Here is a 23,041-nt window from a genome sequence, read left to right as displayed (position 1 = left end):
GTCCCCAGGATGACACCGGGGTAGGTAGCAAAGTCTTTCCTGATCCCAGCTCTGTTCATCTTGGCTTCTTTTAAAAACACAGCAAGCAAGGGTTACTCCAAGCGGAGTCTCCCTTTTTTCCAAAAATTGGGCCACACAGACACCCACCCCATCAGTGGCAGCACTTGGGCCCTAGTTGCAAACAGGATGTTTTGATTTGCATCAAGCACATTCAAAAATACGCTATTCTTAGCCGTCCCCAGGATGACACCGGGGTAGGTAGCAAAGTCTTTCCTGATCCCAGCTCTGTTCATCTTGGCTTCTTTTAAAAACACAGCAAGCAAGGGTTACTCCAAGCGGAGTCTCCCTTTTTTCCAAAAATTGGGCCACACAGACACCCACCCCATCAGTGGCAGCACTTGGGCCCTAGTTGCAAACAGGATGTTTTGATTTGCATCAAGCACATTCAAAAATACGCTATTCTTAGCCGTCCACAGGATGACACCGGGGTAGGTAGCAAAGTCTTTCCTGATCCCAGCTCTGTTCATCTTGGCTTCTTTTAAAAACACAGCAAGCAAGGGTTACTCCAAGCGGAGTCTCCCTTTTTTCCAAAAATTGGGCCACACAGACACCCACCACATCAGTGGCAGCACTTGGGCCCTAGTTGCAAACAGGATGTTTTGATTTGCATCAAGCACATTCAAAAATACGCTATTCTTAGCCGTCCCCAGGATGACACCGGGGTAGGTAGCAAAGTCTTTCCTGATCCCAGCTCTGTTCATCTTGGCTTCTTTTAAAAACACAGCAAGCAAGGGTTACTCCAAGCGGAGTCTCCCTTTTTTCCAAAAATTGGGCCACACAGACACCCACCCCATCAGTGGCAGCACTTGGGCCCTAGTTGCAAACAGGATGTTTTGATTTGCATCAAGCACATTCAAAAATACGCTATTCTTAGCCGTCCCCAGGATGACACCGGGGTAGGTAGCAAAGTCTTTCCTGATCCCAGCTCTGTTCATCTTGGCTTCTTTTAAAAACACAGCAAGCAAGGGTTACTCCAAGCGGAGTCTCCCTTTTTTCCAAAAATTGGGCCACACAGACACCCACCCCATCAGTGGCAGCACTTGGGCCCTAGTTGCAAACAGGATGTTTTGATTTGCATCAAGCACATTCAAAAATACGCTATTCTTAGCCGTCCCCAGGATGACACTGGGGTAGGTAGCAAAGTCTTTGCTGACCCATGACTTGTTCATCTTGGCTTCTTTTAAAAACAATGTAAGCAAGGGTTACTCCAAGCGGAGTCTCCCCTTTTTTCCAAAAATTGGGCCCCACACACACCCACCCATTCAGTGGCAGCAGTTGTGCCCCAGTTGTACACTTCACAGCTAGATTTGCATCAAGCACATTCAAAAATACGCCATTCTTATCCGTCCCCAGGATGACACCGGGGTAGGTAGCAAAGTCTTTCCTGATCCCAGCTCTGTTCATCTTGGCTTCTTTTAAAAACACAGCAAGCAAGGGTTACTCCAAGCGGAGTCTCCCTTTTTTCCAAAAATTGGGCCACACAGACACCCACCACATCAGTGGCAGCACTTGGGCCCTAGTTGCAAACAGGATGTTTTGATTTGCATCAAGCACATTCAAAAATACGCTATTCTTAGCCGTCCCCAGGATGACACCGGGGTAGGTAGCAAAGTCTTTGCTGACCCATGACTTGTTCATCTTGGCTTCTTTTAAAAACAATGTAAGCAAGGGTTACTCCAAGCGGAGTCTCCCTTTTTTCCAAAAATTGGGCCACACAGACACCCACCCCATCAGTGGCAGCACTTGGGCCCTAGTTGCAAACAGGATGTTTTGATTTGCATCAAGCACATTCAAAAATACGCTATTCTTAGCCGTCCCCAGGATGACACCGGGGTAGGTAGCAAAGTCTTTCCTGATCCCAGCTCTGTTCATCTTGGCTTCTTTTAAAAACACAGCAAGCAAGGGTTACTCCAAGCGGAGTCTCCCTTTTTTCCAAAAATTGGGCCACACAGACACCCACCCCATCAGTGGCAGCACTTGGGCCCTAGTTGCAAACAGGATGTTTTGATTTGCATCAAGCACATTCAAAAATACGCTATTCTTAGCCGTCCCCAGGATGACACCGGGGTAGGTAGCAAAGTCTTTCCTGATCCCAGCTCTGTTCATCTTGGCTTCTTTTAAAAACACAGCAAGCAAGGGTTACTCCAAGCGGAGTCTCCCTTTTTTCCAAAAATTGGGCCACACAGACACCCACCCCATCAGTGGCAGCACTTGGGCCCTAGTTGCAAACAGGATGTTTTGATTTGCATCAAGCACATTCAAAAATACGCTATTCTTAGCCGTCCCCAGGATGACACCGGGGTAGGTAGCAAAGTCTTTCCTGATCCCAGCTCTGTTCATCTTGGCTTCTTTTAAAAACACAGCAAGCAAGGGTTACTCCAAGCGGAGTCTCCCTTTTTTCCAAAAATTGGGCCACACAGACACCCACCCCATCAGTGGCAGCACTTGGGCCCTAGTTGCAAACAGGATGTTTTGATTTGCATCAAGCACATTCAAAAATACGCTATTCTTAGCCGTCCACAGGATGACACCGGGGTAGGTAGCAAAGTCTTTCCTGATCCCAGCTCTGTTCATCTTGGCTTCTTTTAAAAACACAGCAAGCAAGGGTTACTCCAAGCGGAGTCTCCCTTTTTTCCAAAAATTGGGCCACACAGACACCCACCCCATCAGTGGCAGCACTTGGGCCCTAGTTGCAAACAGGATGTTTTGATTTGCATCAAGCACATTCAAAAATACGCTATTCTTAGCCGTCCCCAGGATGACACTGGGGTAGGTAGCAAAGTCTTTGCTGACCCATGACTTGTTCATCTTGGCTTCTTTTAAAAACAATGTAAGCAAGGGTTACTCCAAGCGGAGTCTCCCCTTTTTTCCAAAAATTGGGCCCCACACACACCCACCCATTCAGTGGCAGCAGTTGTGCCCCAGTTGTACACTTCACAGCTAGATTTGCATCAAGCACATTCAAAAATACGCCATTCTTATCCGTCCCCAGGATGACACCGGGGTAGGTAGCAAAGTCTTTCCTGATCCCAGCTCTGTTCATCTTGGCTTCTTTTAAAAACACAGCAAGCAAGGGTTACTCCAAGCGGAGTCTCCCTTTTTTCCAAAAATTGGGCCACACAGACACCCACCACATCAGTGGCAGCACTTGGGCCCTAGTTGCAAACAGGATGTTTTGATTTGCATCAAGCACATTCAAAAATACGCTATTCTTAGCCATCCCCAGGATGACACCGGGGTAGGTAGCAAAGTCTTTGCTGACCCATGACTTGTTCATCTTGGCTTCTTTTAAAAACAATGTAAGCAAGGGTTACTCCAAGCGGAGTCTCCCTTTTTTCCAAAAATTGGGCCACACAGACACCCACCCCATCAGTGGCAGCACTTGGGCCCTAGTTGCAAACAGGATGTTTTGATTTGCATCAAGCACATTCAAAAATACGCTATTCTTAGCCGTCCCCAGGATGACACCGGGGTAGGTAGCAAAGTCTTTCCTGATCCCAGCTCTGTTCATCTTGGCTTCTTTTAAAAACACAGCAAGCAAGGGTTACTCCAAGCGGAGTCTCCCTTTTTTCCAAAAATTGGGCCACACAGACACCCACCCCATCAGTGGCAGCACTTGGGCCCTAGTTGCAAACAGGATGTTTTGATTTGCATCAAGCACATTCAAAAATACGCTATTCTTAGCCGTCCCCAGGATGACACCGGGGTAGGTAGCAAAGTCTTTCCTGATCCCAGCTCTGTTCATCTTGGCTTCTTTTAAAAACACAGCAAGCAAGGGTTACTCCAAGCGGAGTCTCCCTTTTTTCCAAAAATTGGGCCACACAGACACCCACCCCATCAGTGGCAGCACTTGGGCCCTAGTTGCAAACAGGATGTTTTGATTTGCATCAAGCACATTCAAAAATACGCTATTCTTAGCCGTCCCCAGGATGACACCGGGGTAGGTAGCAAAGTCTTTCCTGATCCCAGCTCTGTTCATCTTGGCTTCTTTTAAAAACACAGCAAGCAAGGGTTACTCCAAGCGGAGTCTCCCTTTTTTCCAAAAATTGGGCCACACAGACACCCACCCCATCAGTGGCAGCACTTGGGCCCTAGTTGCAAACAGGATGTTTTGATTTGCATCAAGCACATTCAAAAATACGCTATTCTTAGCCGTCCACAGGATGACACCGGGGTAGGTAGCAAAGTCTTTCCTGATCCCAGCTCTGTTCATCTTGGCTTCTTTTAAAAACACTTCACAGCTAGATTTGCATCAAGCACATTCAAAAATACGCCATTCTTATCCGTCCCCAGGATGACACCGGGGTAGGTAGCAAAGTCTTTCCTGATCCCAGCTCTGTTCATCTTGGCTTCTTTTAAAAACACAGCAAGCAAGGGTTACTCCAAGCGGAGTCTCCCTTTTTTCCAAAAATTGGGCCACACAGACACCCACCACATCAGTGGCAGCACTTGGGCCCTAGTTGCAAACAGGATGTTTTGATTTGCATCAAGCACATTCAAAAATACGCTATTCTTAGCCGTCCCCAGGATGACACCGGGGTAGGTAGCAAAGTCTTTGCTGACCCATGACTTGTTCATCTTGGCTTCTTTTAAAAACAATGTAAGCAAGGGTTACTCCAAGCGGAGTCTCCCTTTTTTCCAAAAATTGGGCCACACAGACACCCACCCCATCAGTGGCAGCACTTGGGCCCTAGTTGCAAACAGGATGTTTTGATTTGCATCAAGCACATTCAAAAATACGCTATTCTTAGCCGTCCCCAGGATGACACCGGGGTAGGTAGCAAAGTCTTTCCTGATCCCAGCTCTGTTCATCTTGGCTTCTTTTAAAAACACAGCAAGCAAGGGTTACTCCAAGCGGAGTCTCCCTTTTTTCCAAAAATTGGGCCACACAGACACCCACCCCATCAGTGGCAGCACTTGGGCCCTAGTTGCAAACAGGATGTTTTGATTTGCATCAAGCACATTCCAAATCCACAAGCATTTACTCTCCCCAGGATGACACAGGGGTAGTAAATTCCTTCTGGATCCATGACTTGTTCATTTTGATGAACGTCAGTCTGTCCACATTGTCACTGGACAGACGCGTGCGCTTATCTGTCAGCACACACCCAGCAGCACTGAATACACGTTCAGAGACAACGCTGGCAGCTGGACACGACAAAATCTCCAAGGCGTAAGTTGCGAGCTCTGGCCATTTTTGTAGGTTTGAAGCCCAAAAGGAGCAAGGCTCCAGTTGCACAGTCATGGCATCGATGTTCATTTGGAGATACTCCTGTATCATCCTCTCCAGCCGTTGACTATGTGTCAGACTTGTTGTCTCTGGTGGCCTTGCAAAAGAGGGTCTAAAAAAATTATGAAAAGATTCCATAAAATTGCTGTTACCGGCACCAGAAAAGGTCCTACTGGTACGGGTAGACTGTTGAAGATGACGAGACCGTCCCATGTTTGTCAAGTTACAACTGGGAGATTCACTCCCTGCACCTGCACGGTTGTTTGGTGGAAAAGCCGAGCTAAGATCTAGTAACAGCTTCTGCTGATACTCCTGCATACGTGCGTCCCTTTCTATGGCTGGAATTATGTCACAAAATTTGGACTTGTACCGGGGATCTAATAGTGTGGCAATCCAGTAGTCATCATCACTTCTAATTTTGACAATACGACTGTCATGTTGGAGGTAGTGCAACAAAAAGGCACTCATGTGTCTTGCGCAGCCATGCGGACCAAGTCCATGCTGTGTTTGTGGCATAGAGGTGCTACCCGTTCTTTCTTCCTCTGACATCTGACCCCAACCTCTTTCAACTGAAATTTGACCAAGGTCTCCCTCATCCGCTGAGTCTTCCATGTCCATGGACAGTTCGTCCTCCATTTCTTCATGTTCTCCTGCACCTTGCTCAACATTTCGCCTGCTACTATGCGCCCTTGTCGATCCCTGTCCCCCATGGTCCCATGCCTGCTGCGTTGGTGATGATGAACGTCTGGACCTTCGTGATGTTGTTGTCCCTTGCGCATATGAATCCTCCTGTAGTTCCTCCCCTTCATGTTGTCCCACCCCCTGACTCCGAATAGTGTTTAGCGTGTGCTCCAGCATGTAAATGACTGGAATCGTCATGCTGATAATGGCATTGTCAGAGCTAAACATATTCGTCGCCATGTCGAAACTGTGCAGAAGGGTGCATAGGTCCTTGATCTGAGACCACTCCATCAGGGTGATCTGCCCCACCTCTGCATCTCGTTGGCCCAGGCTATACGTCATGACGTATTGCACCAGGGCTCTGCGGTGCTGCCACAGTCGCTGTAACATGTGGAGAGTTGAATTCCAGCGTGTCGCCACATCGCATTTCAGGCGATGAACCGGCAGGCCGAAAGACTTCTGGAGCGATGCAAGTCGCTCTGCTGCGGCGCTTGAACGGCGGAAGTGAGCTGACAGTTTTCGTGCCCTGTTCAGAAGGCCATCTAGGCCGGGATAGTGTGTTAAAAATTGCTGCACGACAAGGTTCAACACGTGAGCCATACAAGGTACGTGTGTCACCTTGCCCAGGCGAAGTGCCGCACCCAGGTTTGCAGCATTGTCGCACACGGCCTTACCAGGCTGCAGTTTGAGTGGAGACAACCATTTATTAAACTCGGACCGCAAAGCTGACCACAACTCCTCAGCTGTGTGACTCTTATTACCAAGACATGTCAAGCTAAAGACCGCCTGATGCCGTTGCGCTCTGCTGCCAGCATAGTAATGAGGGGTGCGTGATTCCTTCTGCGCAGTGAGAACGCTGGTGGCCTGACCAGGCAGGCTTGGGGCGGAGGTGGAGGACCCAGATGAGGTGGAGGATGCAGAAGCAGTGGCGGAACTTGGACAGACAGAGGATTGACACACAAGTCGTGGGGACGGCAAGACTTGTGCAGCAGACCCTTCACCATCTATCACCATAGTTACCCAGTGCCCAGTCAGCGACATGTAACGTCCCTGTCCATGCTTACTGGTCCAAGTATCGGTGGTGAAATGCACCCGTTCACACACAGAGTTTCTCAAGGAAGCGGTGATGTTGTGTGCGACATGCTGGTGTAGCGCGGGCACACCTTTCTTAGAGAAGTAGTGGCGACTAGGCATCTGGTACTGGGGCACAGCGACAGACATAAGGTCTCTAAAATCCTGTGTGTCCACTAGGCGGAAAGGCAGCATTTCGGTAGCCAACAGCTTACAGAGGGATAGAGTCAACCTCTTAGCTTTGTCATGGGTCGGAGGAAGTGGCCTTTTATTTGACCACATCTGAGGGACAGAGATCTGGCTGCTGTGTGTAGACGGTGTTGAGTAGGGTGTCCCTGGAAAAATGCAGGTTTGTGAGGAAAGTGCAGGCGGAGACATGATGTTGCCTTCATCCAACGTTGGTGCTATCGATGTCTGAGAGAGCTGTACACACTCACTTGTTTCCCCTTCCAAACCAACTGACGACCTTACAAGCAAACTGCCTGTTGCGGTTACAGTGGTGGAAGTTTTGCGTGGAAAAACAGGTGTGGCAGCTGTCCCCACAGTCCTAGAAGATGAAGAGCGCGCGGATGCAGTGGAAGGGGCGGGCGGTGGATGGTTCGCTCCGCTAGGCCGCATTGCAGCACGGTGAGCTTCCCACCGGGACTTATGATATTTATTCATGTGACGATTCATGGAAGAAGTTGTCAAACTGCTGAGCTTTTGACCTCTACTAAGAGAATCATGACAAATGTTACATATCACATGAGTTGGGCGATCTTTTTCGATGTGAAAAAAGGACCAGGCTAGGCAAGGCTTAGAGGCCATGCGACCTGTTGATCCACCCCGAATAATGCTCATAGGCAGAGTGGTGGCTGAGGATGCAGTTGTAGACGTGCTACCAGTGCTCCGACTCTGTCCAGGAAGGCGCAAGGTAACTTCGTCGTCGGTTGCATCCTCCTCCACCGCCTCTGTTGACCTCCTCGAGTGCCTGACTGGGGGTTGACAGTAGGTGGGATCTAGAACGTCATCATCAATTGTTGTGTTTGCACTCCCCTCCCCCTCAGACCGAGCCTCTTCTTGCCCTGACGGAATATTTAAGTTGTCATCCCAATCGGGTATCTGCGTCTCATCTTCATCAGTATGTTCCTCATTGTCTATAACCACAGGTGTTACAGTTTGTGACAAAGGGTCAACATTATGCTCAGAAACTTGGTCCTCACGGCCTGAATCTGAGTCACAAAGGTTCTGGGCATCACTGCAGACCATTTCCTGTTCTGTACTCACTGTAGCTTGGGAGCAGACCTCTGATTCCCAGGCTATAGTGTGACTGAACAGCTCTGCAGACTCAGCCATCTCAGTTCCACCATACTGTGCAGGGCTGATGGAGACTTCAGAGCTGGGAGAAATCAAGTGTGATTGGGATGACAACTCAGAGGACTGGTGTTTTTTGGATGCGGTACTTGAAGTGGCTGAGAGGGCACTTGTTGGACCACTTGAGATCCATTCAAGCATTTTCCTTTTTTGCCCATCATCTACCTTTCTTCCTGTTGTTCGTGTCCGTAAAAAAGGGAGCACATCGGATTGTCCACGGTAAGTAGTAGACATCTTACTTTTGCTGGTAGATGGTCTATCTTCAGCAGATGATAATGGAGCTTTGCCACCTTCCCCACGGACAAAACCTTTTTTGCCTTTTCCACCACGCCTCTTCCCCTTTCCACCAGCATCTGTCATTTTGCCACTCATGTTGATTGCGACAAGATTGTGGACTGAAAATGTGGTAGTAAAAATTGAGAGGTGGTGAAGATTGCAGTGGTGGTCTAGCTTTATTAACAGCAGAATAATAAAGAATAAATATCCCTGACAATGCAACTTAGTTATAATTAGTTGGAGTGTGCAACGCAGGCAGACGTGCTGCAAATGTCTTTGCACTAGTGGGACTATAGCAAAGTCCAATAGCCACGTATAGGATGCCACTAGGTACACTGAGTGTTTGCTAGTATAATGGCTTGGTTAGAATGAGTTGTAGTGTGCAACGCAGGCAGACGCGCTCTGCAAATGTCTTTGCACTAGTGGGACTATAGCAAAGTCCAATAGCCACGTATAGGATGCCACTAGGTACACTGAGTGTTTGCTAGTATAATGGCTTGGTTAGAATGAGTTGTAGTGTGCAACGCAGGCAGACGCGCTCTGCAAATGTCTTTGCACTAGTGGGACTATAGCAAAGTCCAATAGCCACGTATAGGATGCCACTAGGTACACTGAGTGTTTGCTAGTATAATGGCTTGGTTAGAATGAGTTGTAGTGTGCAACGCAGGCAGACGCGCTCTGCAAATGTCTTTGCACTAGTGGGACTATAGCAAAGTCCAATAGCCACGTATAGGATGCCACTAGGTACACTGAGTGTTTGCTAGTATAATGGCTTGGTTAGAATGAGTTGTAGTGTGCAACGCAGGCAGACGCGCTCTGCAAATGTCTTTGCACTAGTGGGACTATAGCAAAGTCCAATAGCCACGTATAGGATGCCACTAGGTACACTGAGTGTTTGCTAGTATAATGGCTTGGTTAGAATGAGTTGTAGTGTGCAACGCAGGCAGACGCGCTCTGCAAATGTCTTTGCACTAGTGGGACTATAGCAAAGTCCAATAGCCACGTATAGGATGCCACTAGGTACACTGAGTGTTTGCTAGTATAATGGCTTGGTTAGAATGAGTTGTAGTGTGCAACGCAGGCAGACGCGCTCTGCAAATGTCTTTGCACTAGTGGGACTATAGCAAAGTCCAATAGCCACGTATAGGATGCCACTAGGTACACTGAGTGTTTGCTAGTATAATGGCTTGGTTAGAATGAGTTGTAGTGTGCAACGCAGGCAGACGCGCTCTGCAAATGTCTTTGCACTAGTGGGACTATAGCAAAGTCCAATAGCCACGTATAGGATGCCACTAGGTACACTGAGTGTTTGCTAGTATAATGGCTTGGTTAGAATGAGTTGTAGTGTGCAACGCAGGCAGACGCGCTCTGCAAATGTCTTTGCACTAGTGGGACTATAGCAAAGTCCAATAGCCACGTATAGGATGCCACTAGGTACACTGAGTGTTTGCTAGTATAATGGCTTGGTTAGAATGAGTTGTAGTGTGCAACGCAGGCAGACGCGCTCTGCAAATGTCTTTGCACTAGTGGGACTATAGCAAAGTCCAATAGCCACGTATAGGATGCCACTAGGTACACTGAGTGTTTGCTAGTATAATGGCTTGGTTAGAATGAGTTGTAGTGTGCAACGCAGGCAGACGCGCTCTGCAAATGTCTTTGCACTAGTGGGACTATAGCAAAGTCCAATAGCCACGTATAGGATGCCACTAGGTACACTGAGTGTTTGCTAGTATAATGGCTTGGTTAGAATGAGTTGTAGTGTGCAACGCAGGCAGACGCGCTCTGCAAATGTCTTTGCACTAGTGGGACTATAGCAAAGTCCAATAGCCACGTATAGGATGCCACTAGGTACACTGAGTGTTTGCTAGTATAATGGCTTGGTTAGAATGAGTTGTAGTGTGCAACGCAGGCAGACGCGCTCTGCAAATGTCTTTGCACTAGTGGGACTATAGCAAAGTCCAATAGCCACGTATAGGATGCCACTAGGTACACTGAGTGTTTGCTAGTATAATGGCTTGGTTAGAATGAGTTGTAGTGTGCAACGCAGGCAGACGCGCTCTGCAAATGTCTTTGCACTAGTGGGACTATAGCAAAGTCCAATAGCCACGTATAGGATGCCACTAGGTACACTGAGTGTTTGCTAGTATAATGGCTTGGTTAGAATGAGTTGTAGTGTGCAACGCAGGCAGACGCGCTCTGCAAATGTCTTTGCACTAGTGGGACTATAGCAAAGTCCAATAGCCACGTATAGGATGCCACTAGGTACACTGAGTGTTTGCTAGTATAATGGCTTGGTTAGAATGAGTTGTAGTGTGCAACGCAGGCAGACGCGCTCTGCAAATGTCTTTGCACTAGTGGGACTATAGCAAAGTCCAATAGCCACGTATAGGATGCCACTAGGTACACTGAGTGTTTGCTAGTATAATGGCTTGGTTAGAATGAGTTGTAGTGTGCAACGCAGGCAGACGCGCTCTGCAAATGTCTTTGCACTAGTGGGACTATAGCAAAGTCCAATAGCCACGTATAGGATGCCACTAGGTACACTGAGTGTTTGCTAGTATAATGGCTTGGTTAGAATGAGTTGTAGTGTGCAACGCAGGCAGACGCGCTCTGCAAATGTCTTTGCACTAGTGGGACTATAGCAAAGTCCAATAGCCACGTATAGGATGCCACTAGGTACACTGAGTGTTTGCTAGTATAATGGCTTGGTTAGAATGAGTTGTAGTGTGCAACGCAGGCAGACGCGCTCTGCAAATGTCTTTGCACTAGTGGGACTATAGCAAAGTCCAATAGCCACGTATAGGATGCCACTAGGTACACTGAGTGTTTGCTAGTATAATGGCTTGGTTAGAATGAGTTGTAGTGTGCAACGCAGGCAGACGCGCTCTGCAAATGTCTTTGCACTAGTGGGACTATAGCAAAGTCCAATAGCCACGTATAGGATGCCACTAGGTACACTGAGTGTTTGCTAGTATAATGGCTTGGTTAGAATGAGTTGTAGTGTGCAACGCAGGCAGACGCGCTCTGCAAATGTCTTTGCACTAGTGGGACTATAGCAAAGTCCAATAGCCACGTATAAGATGCCACTAGGTACACTGAGTGTTTGCTAGTATAATGGCTTGGTTAGAATGAGTTGTAGTGTGCAACGCAGGCAGACGCGCTCTGCAAATGTCTTTGCACTAGTGGGACTATAGCAAAGTCCAATAGCCACGTATAGGATGCCACTAGGTACACTGAGTGTTTGCTAGTATAATGGCTTGGTTAGAATGAGTTGTAGTGTGCAACGCAGGCAGACGCGCTCTGCAAATGTCTTTGCACTAGTGGGACTATAGCAAAGTCCAATAGCCACGTATAGGATGCCACTAGGTACACTGAGTGTTTGCTAGTATAATGGCTTGGTTAGAATGAGTTGTAGTGTGCAACGCAGGCAGACGCGCTCTGCAAATGTCTTTGCACTAGTGGGACTATAGCAAAGTCCAATAGCCACGTATAGGATGCCACTAGGTACACTGAGTGTTTGCTAGTATAATGGCTTGGTTAGAATGAGTTGTAGTGTGCAACGCAGGCAGACGCGCTCTGCAAATGTCTTTGCACTAGTGGGACTATAGCAAAGTCCAATAGCCACGTATAGGATGCCACTAGGTACACTGAGTGTTTGCTAGTATAATGGCTTGGTTAGAATGAGTTGTAGTGTGCAACGCAGGCAGACGCGCTCTGCAAATGTCTTTGCACTAGTGGGACTATAGCAAAGTCCAATAGCCACGTATAGGATGCCACTAGGTACACTGAGTGTTTGCTAGTATAATGGCTTGGTTAGAATGAGTTGTAGTGTGCAACGCAGGCAGACGCGCTCTGCAAATGTCTTTGCACTAGTGGGACTATAGCAAAGTCCAATAGCCACGTATAGGATGCCACTAGGTACACTGAGTGTTTGCTAGTATAATGGCTTGGTTAGAATGAGTTGTAGTGTGCAACGCAGGCAGACGCGCTCTGCAAATGTCTTTGCACTAGTGGGACTATAGCAAAGTCCAATAGCCACGTATAGGATGCCACTAGGTACACTGAGTGTTTGCTAGTATAATGGCTTGGTTAGAATGAGTTGTAGTGTGCAACGCAGGCAGACGCGCTCTGCAAATGTCTTTGCACTAGTGGGACTATAGCAAAGTCCAATAGCCACGTATAGGATGCCACTAGGTACACTGAGTGTTTGCTAGTATAATGGCTTGGTTAGAATGAGTTGTAGTGTGCAACGCAGGCAGACGCGCTCTGCAAATGTCTTTGCACTAGTGGGACTATAGCAAAGTCCAATAGCCACGTATAGGATGCCACTAGGTACACTGAGTGTTTGCTAGTATAATGGCGTGGTTAGAATGAGTTGTAGTGTGCAACGCAGGCAGACGCGCTCTGCAAATGTCTTTGCACTAGTGGGACTATAGCAAAGTCCAATAGCCACGTATAGGATGCCACTAGGTACACTGAGTGTTTGCTAGTATAATGGCTTGGTTAGAATGAGTTGTAGTGTGCAATGCAGGCAGACGCGCTCTGCAAATGTCTTTGCACTAGTGGGACTATAGCAAAGTCCAATAGCCACGTATAGGATGCCACTAGGTACACTGAGTGTTTGCTAGTATAATGGCTTAGTTATCAGTTGGAGTGTGCAGAGGACAAGAGGGTACAGTGGCAGGATTGTGGTGCTCTGGGTAGAGGAATGGAAGACTGCCTTTCTATTCCCTCCTAATGGTGAAATGCAGGTAGGAAATCCCTGACCTGGGCTACACAGACGCTGTTGCTGTTTGCAGGACCTGTCACCTATGGCTCTCTGACCCTGCCGGTTGGAGCCCTTAAAAGGACTGCTATAAAGTGCTCTCCCTAAGCTGTCTAACGCTGTGTATGCAGCGCATACAGCTGTATCGGCTATAGGACTCAGGAAGACGGAGCTGCGACAGTGATGTCTGACACCAAAGACGCAGAAGGCAGATAATGGCGTCCGTGAAGAAAATGTCCGGTTTTATAATGCAGGGACATGTGACATGCAGATCCTATCACACATGCCGTTGCTTCTCTGGCTCAAAGTCCACTTAGCTGTGTGTGTGTCTGTGATTGGCTGACATGCTGGCCCGCCCCACAAGACGCGCGCGCTTAGGGAAGGAAGACAAGAAAAAAAAAAAAAAAAAATGGCGATCGCCATTATAGAAACAGCAGTGATCTGAAGGCGCTGTTCACGCACACTATACACTGAAATGTGATAATAGTTTGATTCACAGAGTGACTTACACTATTACAGCAGAAACCAAGCTATGATTTAGCTGTTTTTTGGCTGCTAGAACCGTTCTCGAACGTTTCTAGAACTACCGAGCTTTTGCAAAAAGCTCGAGTTCTAGTTCGATCTAGAACATGCCCCAAAATCACTCGAGCCGCGAACTGGAGAACCACGAACCACGAACCGCGCTCAACTCTAATCCTGACGCGTGCTTAAACAGCAGTTTGGTTTTTTTTACCACCTATGTCATATTACTACCTGTGGGAAAATTGTATAATACATGTTCTTCTAATATTCCTTGTAAAAATGAAAAATTTGCAACTAAACAATAGTTTACTGAAAAAATGTAATCTTTCATTTTTTCAGTCCATTGAAGGCTTGAAGGATTAACAAATCTGCTAACAACAGATTAGAATCATTTGAGAGGTGCAGTTTTATAATGGTACCAGTTCTGGAGGTCTTCCGATAGATATGCCCTTCAAAGTCCCTTCAAAACTGAATTGGTTTGTAAAATATTGTATTTTTAAATTTCCATGAAAAAAATGAAAAATTGCTCATTTTAACCATTAGCAATGAAACAACAGAACATTTGAAAAATTATGCTGACATAGTAAACAGAGGGGAAATGTTATTTTTTTACATTTTTTTGGTATGACTATCTGATTTAAAGATAGAAACATTGAATGTTTGAAAATCACTATTTTTTTTAAATTGTCATCAAATTCAGATATTATTCCACCAAAAATCGGAAAAACTTATTAATATAAATTTACCACTAAGATAAAGTGCAATGTGTCAGGAAGAAAACTGGACATACAGTGCATTGTCAAAATATTTACCCCCTTGGAGTTTTTGTGCTTTGCTATCTCACAGTTTCACAAAGTTTCACAGGTTTTTTTTCTGAGGGTTCCCATCACTTCATGTAAAGAACATGCCTACAACTGTTAACATTTGCTTTTCTTTTTTATGGTGAAGCAAACAACAAACAGGGCAAAAAAGTGAAACTCCTGCGTGCATAACTATTCACCCCCTTAAATTCAGTACTTTGTAGAGCCTCCTTTAACTGCAATTACAGCTACATGTCACTTAGGATAAATGTCTATGAGCTTTCCACATCTTGCCAGTGGGATTATTGCCAATTCCTCAAGGCAAAACTACTATAGCTACCTCAAGTTAAAGGGGTGGTTCACCCATTTTTTTTTCCCCAATGATTCTCACTTACCATTGTCTGCATCTTCTGCATTGGCTTCCGTTTCCATTTCTGGCACTGAGCGGCGCTATGCTGCACGCTCAGTGCCTGTCACATGACCCCCTGGAGCTGTGGCCGCCAGCATCCTCTGACGTCCCGGCATTTCCGGGCTCTCAAACAAGACGGGTACGTCAGAGGAGGCTGGCACCATTCAGATTGAGTGACAGGGCTGTGGGCGGTAACTACCGCACGTCACAGCTCAGCATCGAGGGGAGGATCCGGAGGACGTCTGTGTGGAGCCGGCTAGAGCCCTGCAGATGGTGAGGCTGAGGCACGGGGCGCCAGTGTGCAGTACAGGGGGGGGTCTTCAGCTGAATCCCCCCCTGCACGTAAATATGTGATCACACTGTCCACCCGCCCGCTCTGCTGCGATGTCAGGAGAGCAGCCGGTGTCGGGCAGTGTGATCATCTGCTCCTCCCAGCAGCAAGACACTTACAGGCATGTCACCGCTGTGCTCTGCCATCTGTCCTGCTGCATGGGACCAACTGTCTGCACTCTGTCACCTGCACCACAAGTCACAGAGTGGAGACAGTTGGTGACAGAGCACCTCTGCCCCCCCTCTTCTTTCCCCACTCTCTTCCCCCCCTCTCTCTTCTCCCCCCCCTCCCTCTCTCTCCCCCCCTCCCTCTCTCTCCCCCCTCCCTCTCTTCCCCCCCCTCCCTCTCTTCTCTCCCCCCTCCCTCTCTTCTCCCCCCCTCTCTCTTCTCCCCCCCTCTCTCTCTTCTCCCCCCCTCTCTCTTTTCTCCCCCCCTCTCTCTCTTCTCCCCCCTCTCTCTCTTCTCCCCCCTCTCTCTCTTCTCCCCCCCTCTCTCTCTTCTCCCCCCTCTCTCTCTTCTCCCCCTCTCCCTCTTTCTCTCTTCTCCCCCCTCTCTCTCTTCTCCCCCCCTCGGTCTCTTCCCCCCCGCTCGCTCTCTTCCCCCCCACTCGCTCTCTTCCCCCCCGCTCGCTCTCTTTCCTCCCCCGCTCGCTCTCTTTCCCCCCCCCCGCTCGCTCTTTCCCCCCCCCGCTCGCTCTCTTTCCCCCCCGCTCGCTCTCTTCCCCCCCCCGCTCGCTCTCTTTCCCCCCCGCTCGCTCTCTTTTCCCCCCCGCTCACTCTCTTTTCCCCCCCGCGCTCGCTCTCTTTTCCCCCCCGCTCACTCTCTTTTCCCCCCCGCTCGCTCTCTCCCCCCCCACTCGCTCTCTTTCCCCCCGCTCGCTCTCTTTCCCCCCCCGCTCGCTCTCTTCTCTCCCCCTCTCTCTCTTCTCCCCCTCTCTCTCTTCTCCCCCCTCTCTCTCCTCCCCCCTCTCTCTCTTCTCCCCCCCTCTCTCTCTTCTCCCCCCTCTCTCTCTTCTCCCCCTCTCTCTCCTCTCCCCCCCCTCGCTCTCGTCTCCCCCCCGCTCGCTCTCTTCCCCCCCCGCTTGCTCTCTTTTCCTCGCTCTCTCCTGGCATGGTCAGTACAGAAATCTCTCCATCGTGGAGGGGTAAGAGGGAGTAATAAACATGGAGTCCCTACTGTGTCTGTGTATTTATTTCTAATAAAGTATTTTTCTCTGTGTGATGTCTTTTTTTTTTTTAAACCCTTTGTTGGAGATTCTTAACGGCCAGGTTAAACTTGGCCTGACATTAAGAATCTCGGGCTTTATACCAGCTGGTAAAACATAGCTGGTATTAACCCCTTATTACCCAGCATGCCACCTGCCACCAGGACACTGGAAGAGTTGGATACAGCGCCTGAACATGGCGCTTCTATGAAAGCACCATTTTCTGGGGCAGCTGTGGACTGCAATTCGCAGTGGGGGGCCCAGAAAGTTTGGGCACCCTGCACTGTGGATTCCAATCCCCAGCTGCCTAGTTGTACCTGGCTGGACTCAAAAATTTGGCGAAGCCCACATAATTTTTTTTTTTTTAATTATTTCATGAAATTCATGAAAAAAAAGGGCTTCTCTATATTTTTGGTTCCCAGCCGGGTACAACTAGGCAGCTGGGGGTTGGGGGCAGCCCGTAGCTGCCTGCTGTACCTGGCTAGCATACAAAAATATGGCGAAGCCCACGTCATTTTCTTAAAAACGTTTTCAGGGAAAAACCTTTATAAAAAAAAAATGCTTCCCTGCATTTCTATTGCCAGTGAAAGTAACACCAAGCAGCGGGGGCTAGCAGCCAGTAGCTGCTTTGGTTACCCTTAGCAATAGAAAATGCAGCGGGAGCCCACAAACAATGTGATTTTTTTGTTTTTTTATTTTTAATGAATTTTTTTTAAAATAAATCGGCATGGGCTTCGCCCATCGAGCACCAGAGCTTTTTACTGCTCAATTCATCCCAAGTAATCAGATGACTCCAGTGTCAGCCGATTACTTGTTCTGTGTCCCACTGCATCCATCGCAGCGTGTACAGGCTGTGAGGTCAGCGGAGTGGAGACAGTGACATGCTCTGCTCTGACACATAGTGTGCTGCATGTCACTATCTTTCTCCACTCTGGCACTTGTTGTGCAGGTGACCGGATGCTACATGTCACTAACTGTCTCCACTATGGGACTTGTTGTGCAGGTGAGAGTGTATACAGTTGGTACTATGCAGCAGAAATCACAGAGTGGGGCAGTTAGTGACATGTATCATCCGGTCACCTGCACAACAAGTCCCAGAGTGGAGACAGTGACATGCTCTGCTCTGACACGTAGTGTGCTGCATGTCACTATCTTTCACCACTCTGGGACTTGTTGTGCAGGTGACCGGATGATACATGTCACTATCTGCCCCACTCTGAGACTTGTTGTGCAGGTGAGAGTGTATACAGTTGGAACAATGCAGCAGAAGTCACAGAGTGGAGCAAGTTAGTGACATGTATCATCCGGTCACCTGCACAACAAGTCCCAGAGTGGATACAGTGACATGCAGCACACTATGTGTCAGAGCAGAGCATGTCACCAACTTGCTCTGCTCTGTCACCTGCGGTGCTGCATGTCACGTTTTTGCCGCGATTTGGTGCCTTTTTTGCTGCGTTTTTACTCACTGCGTTTTTAATCAGTGCACAATGCCATTAAAGATTGTTGATGAAAAAAATTAAAAAGGTCTGATGTCATTTCCTTATTCAAAATGTTCATTGTATGCAGGAGAGCAGACAGCAGCTGCAGAACTACAAGGCTCAGCATCCTCCATCCAGGACTGTATGCAGTTTTTTACCTAAAAAGAAAAAAAAAATGACATGGGCTTCGCCATATTTTTGTATGCTAGCCGGGTACAGCAGGCAGGTACGGGCTGCCCCCAACCCCCAGCTGCCTATTTGTACCCGGCTGGGAACCAAAAATATAGAGAAGCCCTTTTTTTTTTTAATTATTTCATGAATTTCATGAAATAATTTTAAAAAAAAATGACATAAGCTTCGCCTAATTTTAGTGTCCAGCCGGGTACAACTAGGCAGCTGGGGATTGGAATCCACAGTGAAGGGTGCCCAAGCTTTCTGGGCACCCCCACTGCGAATTTCAGTCCGCAGCCACCCCGGAAAATGGCGCTTTCATAGAAGCGCCATCTTCTGGCGCTGTATCCAACTCTTCCAGCTGCCCTGATGCCGGGTGGCTAGCTAGGTAATAATGGAGTTAGGGCTAGCTGTATATTATCAGCTAGCCCTAAGCCCGAAATTCATGGTGTCACGCCAATATTAGACATGGCCACCATGAATTTCTAGTAATGATAAAAAAAAAAACACAACACACAGAAAAATATTTTTATTAGAAATAAAACACAACACAATTAGTGACTCCATCTTTATTGAAATAAAGAACCCCCCCTCCGCAGTAATCCTGGGTTAGGGTCCCGCGCCGTCCAATCCGGATCCAATATCATCTGATCGGTTTGCTGGAAGGCAAAGCGATCAGATGATGTGTCAGGTTAAACTACGTGAATCACATGACACATCAGCTGATTGTATAAAAGCCGATTATACAATCAGCTGAAGCATCAGTGCAAAAAAAAAAAAAAAATAAATAAAATACTCACGTCTGTGCTGATTACCGGCAACTCCTGCAGCGGAGTCTGATCCTGGCCCATCACTGCAGGAGCTGCCGGCTATCAGCTGATGAAGTCCCCTGACGGCAGGATCAGCTGATAGCCGGCCGGGCGCGAAAAAGCCGGCGACACCACGAGAATCGATCAGCTGATGCGTCAGGTGACTGCATCAGGTGATCCACGGCCAGGTCCTGCAAGCTTCGTATGTGCCCCGGGGAGACTGCACACAGCCAGAGCGGCGGTACCGGGACAGGGTCTGGAAGCAGGCATGGCACCGGGACCCTGCAGACAGGTATGACATACACACACACATACACACTCACACACACACTGTATATACACACACACACTGTATATACGCGCACACATACACACACACTGTATATACGCGCACACATACACATACACTGTATATACGCGCACACACACTTTCTTCCCCTGGCTGTGCAGAACTGCTGTATCTGTGATTGATCTCAGTGCATCCACAGGGAAGAGGCAGGGAGGAGGGTTTGGGTGGGAGCAGAGTGGGTGTATTAGACACAATGGGTGTGTTAGATAAGCTAGACACCGCCCTAGAGCCACAAAGAATTCTGGGACTTGTAGGAACTGAACACAGGAAGTCAGAGGAGAGATTAACCCCATCAGAGCTGGAGCCAGCAATGAGCATGTGCTGCTAGTGCACAATAAAAGCTAATTTTGCTGAAAAAACATAATAGATGTGTTGAGGAGCACATATTAGCAAGATTTATCAGAAAAAAAAAATCAGTTTTGGTAACTGGACAACTTCTTTAAAGGATTTCCTCTGGCATACAGCAATCTTCAAGTCTGACCACAGATTCTCTATTGGAGTAAGGTCTGGGCTTTGATTAGGCCACTCTGATACAGTTACATGTTTCCCCTTAAACCACTTGAGTGTTGCTTTGGCAGTATGCTTTATAATAATAATATTTATTCATTTATATAGAGCCATTAATTCCACAGCGCTTTACATACATTGGGTTTTTATCTTGTTTGGATCTAATCTCAAATCACTGACAGACTGAAAACATTTTTGATCTATAATGTCACTGTATTTCACAATATCCATCTTCTCCTCGACTTGGACTCTTTTCCCTGTCCCTGTTGCCGTAAAACATCTCCACAGCATGATGCTGTCACCATCATGTTTCACTGTGAGGTTGGTGTTCTTGCAGTGATGAGCTGTGTTGGTTTGGCCCCACACATAGCATTTACTTATGTTGCCAAAAAGCTCAGTTTTTGGTCTCATCTGACCACAGCACCTTCCTCCATACATTTGGAGAGTCTCCCACATATTTTTTGGCAAAATCAATTTTGGCTGTAAGTAAAGGGTTTTTTTCTGTATACATTTCCAGAAAGGCCAGCTGTATGGAGTGTACGGCTTATTGTGGTCATATGGACAGATACTCCAGTCTCTGCTTGGAACTCTGCAGCTCCTTTAGGGTTACATTTTGTCTCTGTGCTGCCTCTCTGATTAATGCCCTCCTTGCCCGGGCTAAGAGTTTTGGTGGGTGGCCTTCTCTTGAAAGGTTTGTTGTGGTACCATGACCTTTTTACATGTAACATTGGGGCTGAGGGAGCCCATGGCTTCTAAACTGCCTGGGACCTTGAGTAATCTTAATCCGCCCCTGGCTCCAGTGTTTAAGAAATCACTTCTAAATGTAAGTCTATGAAAGTCAGAACTAGATTCTGATAGACTTACACTGAGAGCTTGGCGGAAGAGGACCAGGGCAGAGTTGGAAAAAACAGAAGATGGCGGTTGGTAATTATGTTACTACAAGTAGGGATCAGATATTAGTGATACCACTCCAGTAGTGTAAATAAAAAATTAACCATATTGGATCATTTTTTGCTGGACATTCCCTTTCAAGGACGCTAGTAAGTCCCTCATTTATCTGTAGTTGCAGTTTTAGAGCTTTTTACATTTTCATTAGGGATATTGAAGGACATTGTGTTCAACGTGTAGATGGCGCTTTATATCTCCCGATACAAATGGAATTGTCTGCGGTCTTGACAGCATAATGCATTCTCTGTATCTTCACAAGTGACAGGCAAGCTGTAAAACATTATAAAAATGCATAAAGCCAACATATAAATAACAATAATAATGATAATTATCACAATTGGCTTTCCAGTCACCAAAGTCAGATAAGGTTAAGTGTGGACAACTTCACTTTTTATTTTATATTTAATCTGTAATAATAACAGCTAATACTTTAGTATATTAGCAGTCAATTTTGAACCTCACCATTTGAATCTTTGCTTTCTAGATTCCCAGTTCAAGTCCAAATATTTCCATCATGAATTTGGGGAAGTAATGAAGAAGAAAAAGACTTTGTGGAATTGCTTGTTTCCATTTTCCTGGACAATGGATGGAGAGACTTTGCCCTCTACAATGTTACCTACACTGAATGTTTCCTATGGATCATCCATGACCCTGGAACAGAAGACAACATTTGCTTTTGTGATTCTTTTATTCATTATTCTGGGTGTGCTCATTGTCAGGTGTTTTAGAATTCTGCTTGATCCTTACAGAAGTATGCCAACCTCTACCTGGGCAGATGGGGTTGATGGACTTGAAAAAGGACAATTTGACTATGCTCTTGCATAGTGATCAAGCACGTGAAAAAGGACCATATTTAATAAAACATGTAGAATATAAGTATATATTAATATTATAAACCATACAGAGCTATTATCCAAATGTCCTTGACATAGAGAAGAGCTAATTTTCTAGTATTAATATACAAATTGTATAAACTATATTGTTGCAGGGATTATTTTTATTGAAAAATTATGCTTTTGCAACTAGCCATTTTTTCAGATGTACCAATACTGTAGGTGATCCACTATTGTATATGAGATTGATGAAACACTAGGTGTACACTTAATTCACTGTGGCTTTTTGGGAGTAACTCAACATTTTTCTTAATTATTCTAAAACGCTCATAATTTAAGATTCCATAGTTATGGTAAAAAGGAAAAAATGGGTGCCAGGAATATAATTTATAATCAGAATTTTTACTGAATGAATAAAAATGGTACAGCCTCCTGATTCTATGCTCCAATTTGTAGATGGGATGGTCAGAATATGACAAAAGCAGTAATTGACAATAGATTCATCCTAAATAATTGGAAAAATGTAAAACTTGAGGATGTTTAAATTATTTGATCCTTAAAAGAATGGGGCCGATTCATCAAAGCTTTTACATAAGAAATGTGTAGTAGAAACTTTGAAAAGTTGCAACATATTGGCATAATGCAAAATTGCACAATTTTTTTTACTTTTAGCGTCTTCACAACAGTTTGGATGCGTGAAGCTGCCAAGGGTGGGACATGGCCACGCCCACTTATTTGATTCTTCACAAGTTCCAGTGTTTTATACTCCAGAGTCCCTGACTGTAGAAGCATTGCTGGTACAGTGAACTGAGAAAATGCACCTCTCAATGAATTAGGCACCTTGTAACCCAACAAGACTGGCATAGTGCAAGTGTGCAATGTGAGTGAAAGTCTTGATGAATAAGCCCCATATTTTAATCAGAAAATAGCCTATAATTTCAGTAAAGATTTTTGTGTTAAATATATATTTTCTTATTTGTCAATGTTTTTATCCATATGTGTACTGAAAATAAAATTTAGAAATCTTGCAATTTTCACACTGGTCCCTAGAGCTATTTTAGACTTTAACTTCCTATTATTACCAGAATCCATATGTACATTAGCCACAATAGGAAACAGAAGATGAAGGGTTAAAATGATAGATTAGATGCACAAGATGTGAAGAGGGCAAGCCAGGTAAGTATATTCTAAGTAGTTTAGTAAGTCTGCGTGTTTCAAAGCATAAGCGTTTTCTTCAGGACAGA

General features: G+C 46.4%; 1 protein-coding gene across 3 annotated transcripts in view; it reads left to right on the top strand.

Annotated features, from left to right (window-relative positions):
* The window catches only part of CTXN3 (cortexin 3), a 126,744-nt gene extending 103,912 nt beyond the window's left edge, over positions 1 to 22,832 (top strand). For all 3 annotated transcript variants that reach the window (XM_075341868.1, XM_075341867.1, XM_075341866.1), the window contains one exon: positions 21,449 to 22,832. In XM_075341868.1, coding sequence (XP_075197983.1) covers positions 21,496 to 21,789 — 294 coding nt within the window. In that variant the 5' untranslated portion in view covers positions 21,449 to 21,495 and the 3' untranslated portion in view covers positions 21,790 to 22,832. The remainder of the gene's footprint in view (positions 1 to 21,448) is intronic.
* Positions 22,833 to 23,041: the final 209 nt, after the last annotated feature.

The sequence above is a fragment of the Anomaloglossus baeobatrachus genome, chromosome 1 (assembly GCF_048569485.1).
Source record: "Anomaloglossus baeobatrachus isolate aAnoBae1 chromosome 1, aAnoBae1.hap1, whole genome shotgun sequence".
NCBI lineage: Eukaryota > Metazoa > Chordata > Amphibia > Anura > Aromobatidae > Anomaloglossus > Anomaloglossus baeobatrachus.
Note: the sequence above shows the minus strand (reverse complement) of the source record. Positions and strands in the feature narration are given on the sequence as shown.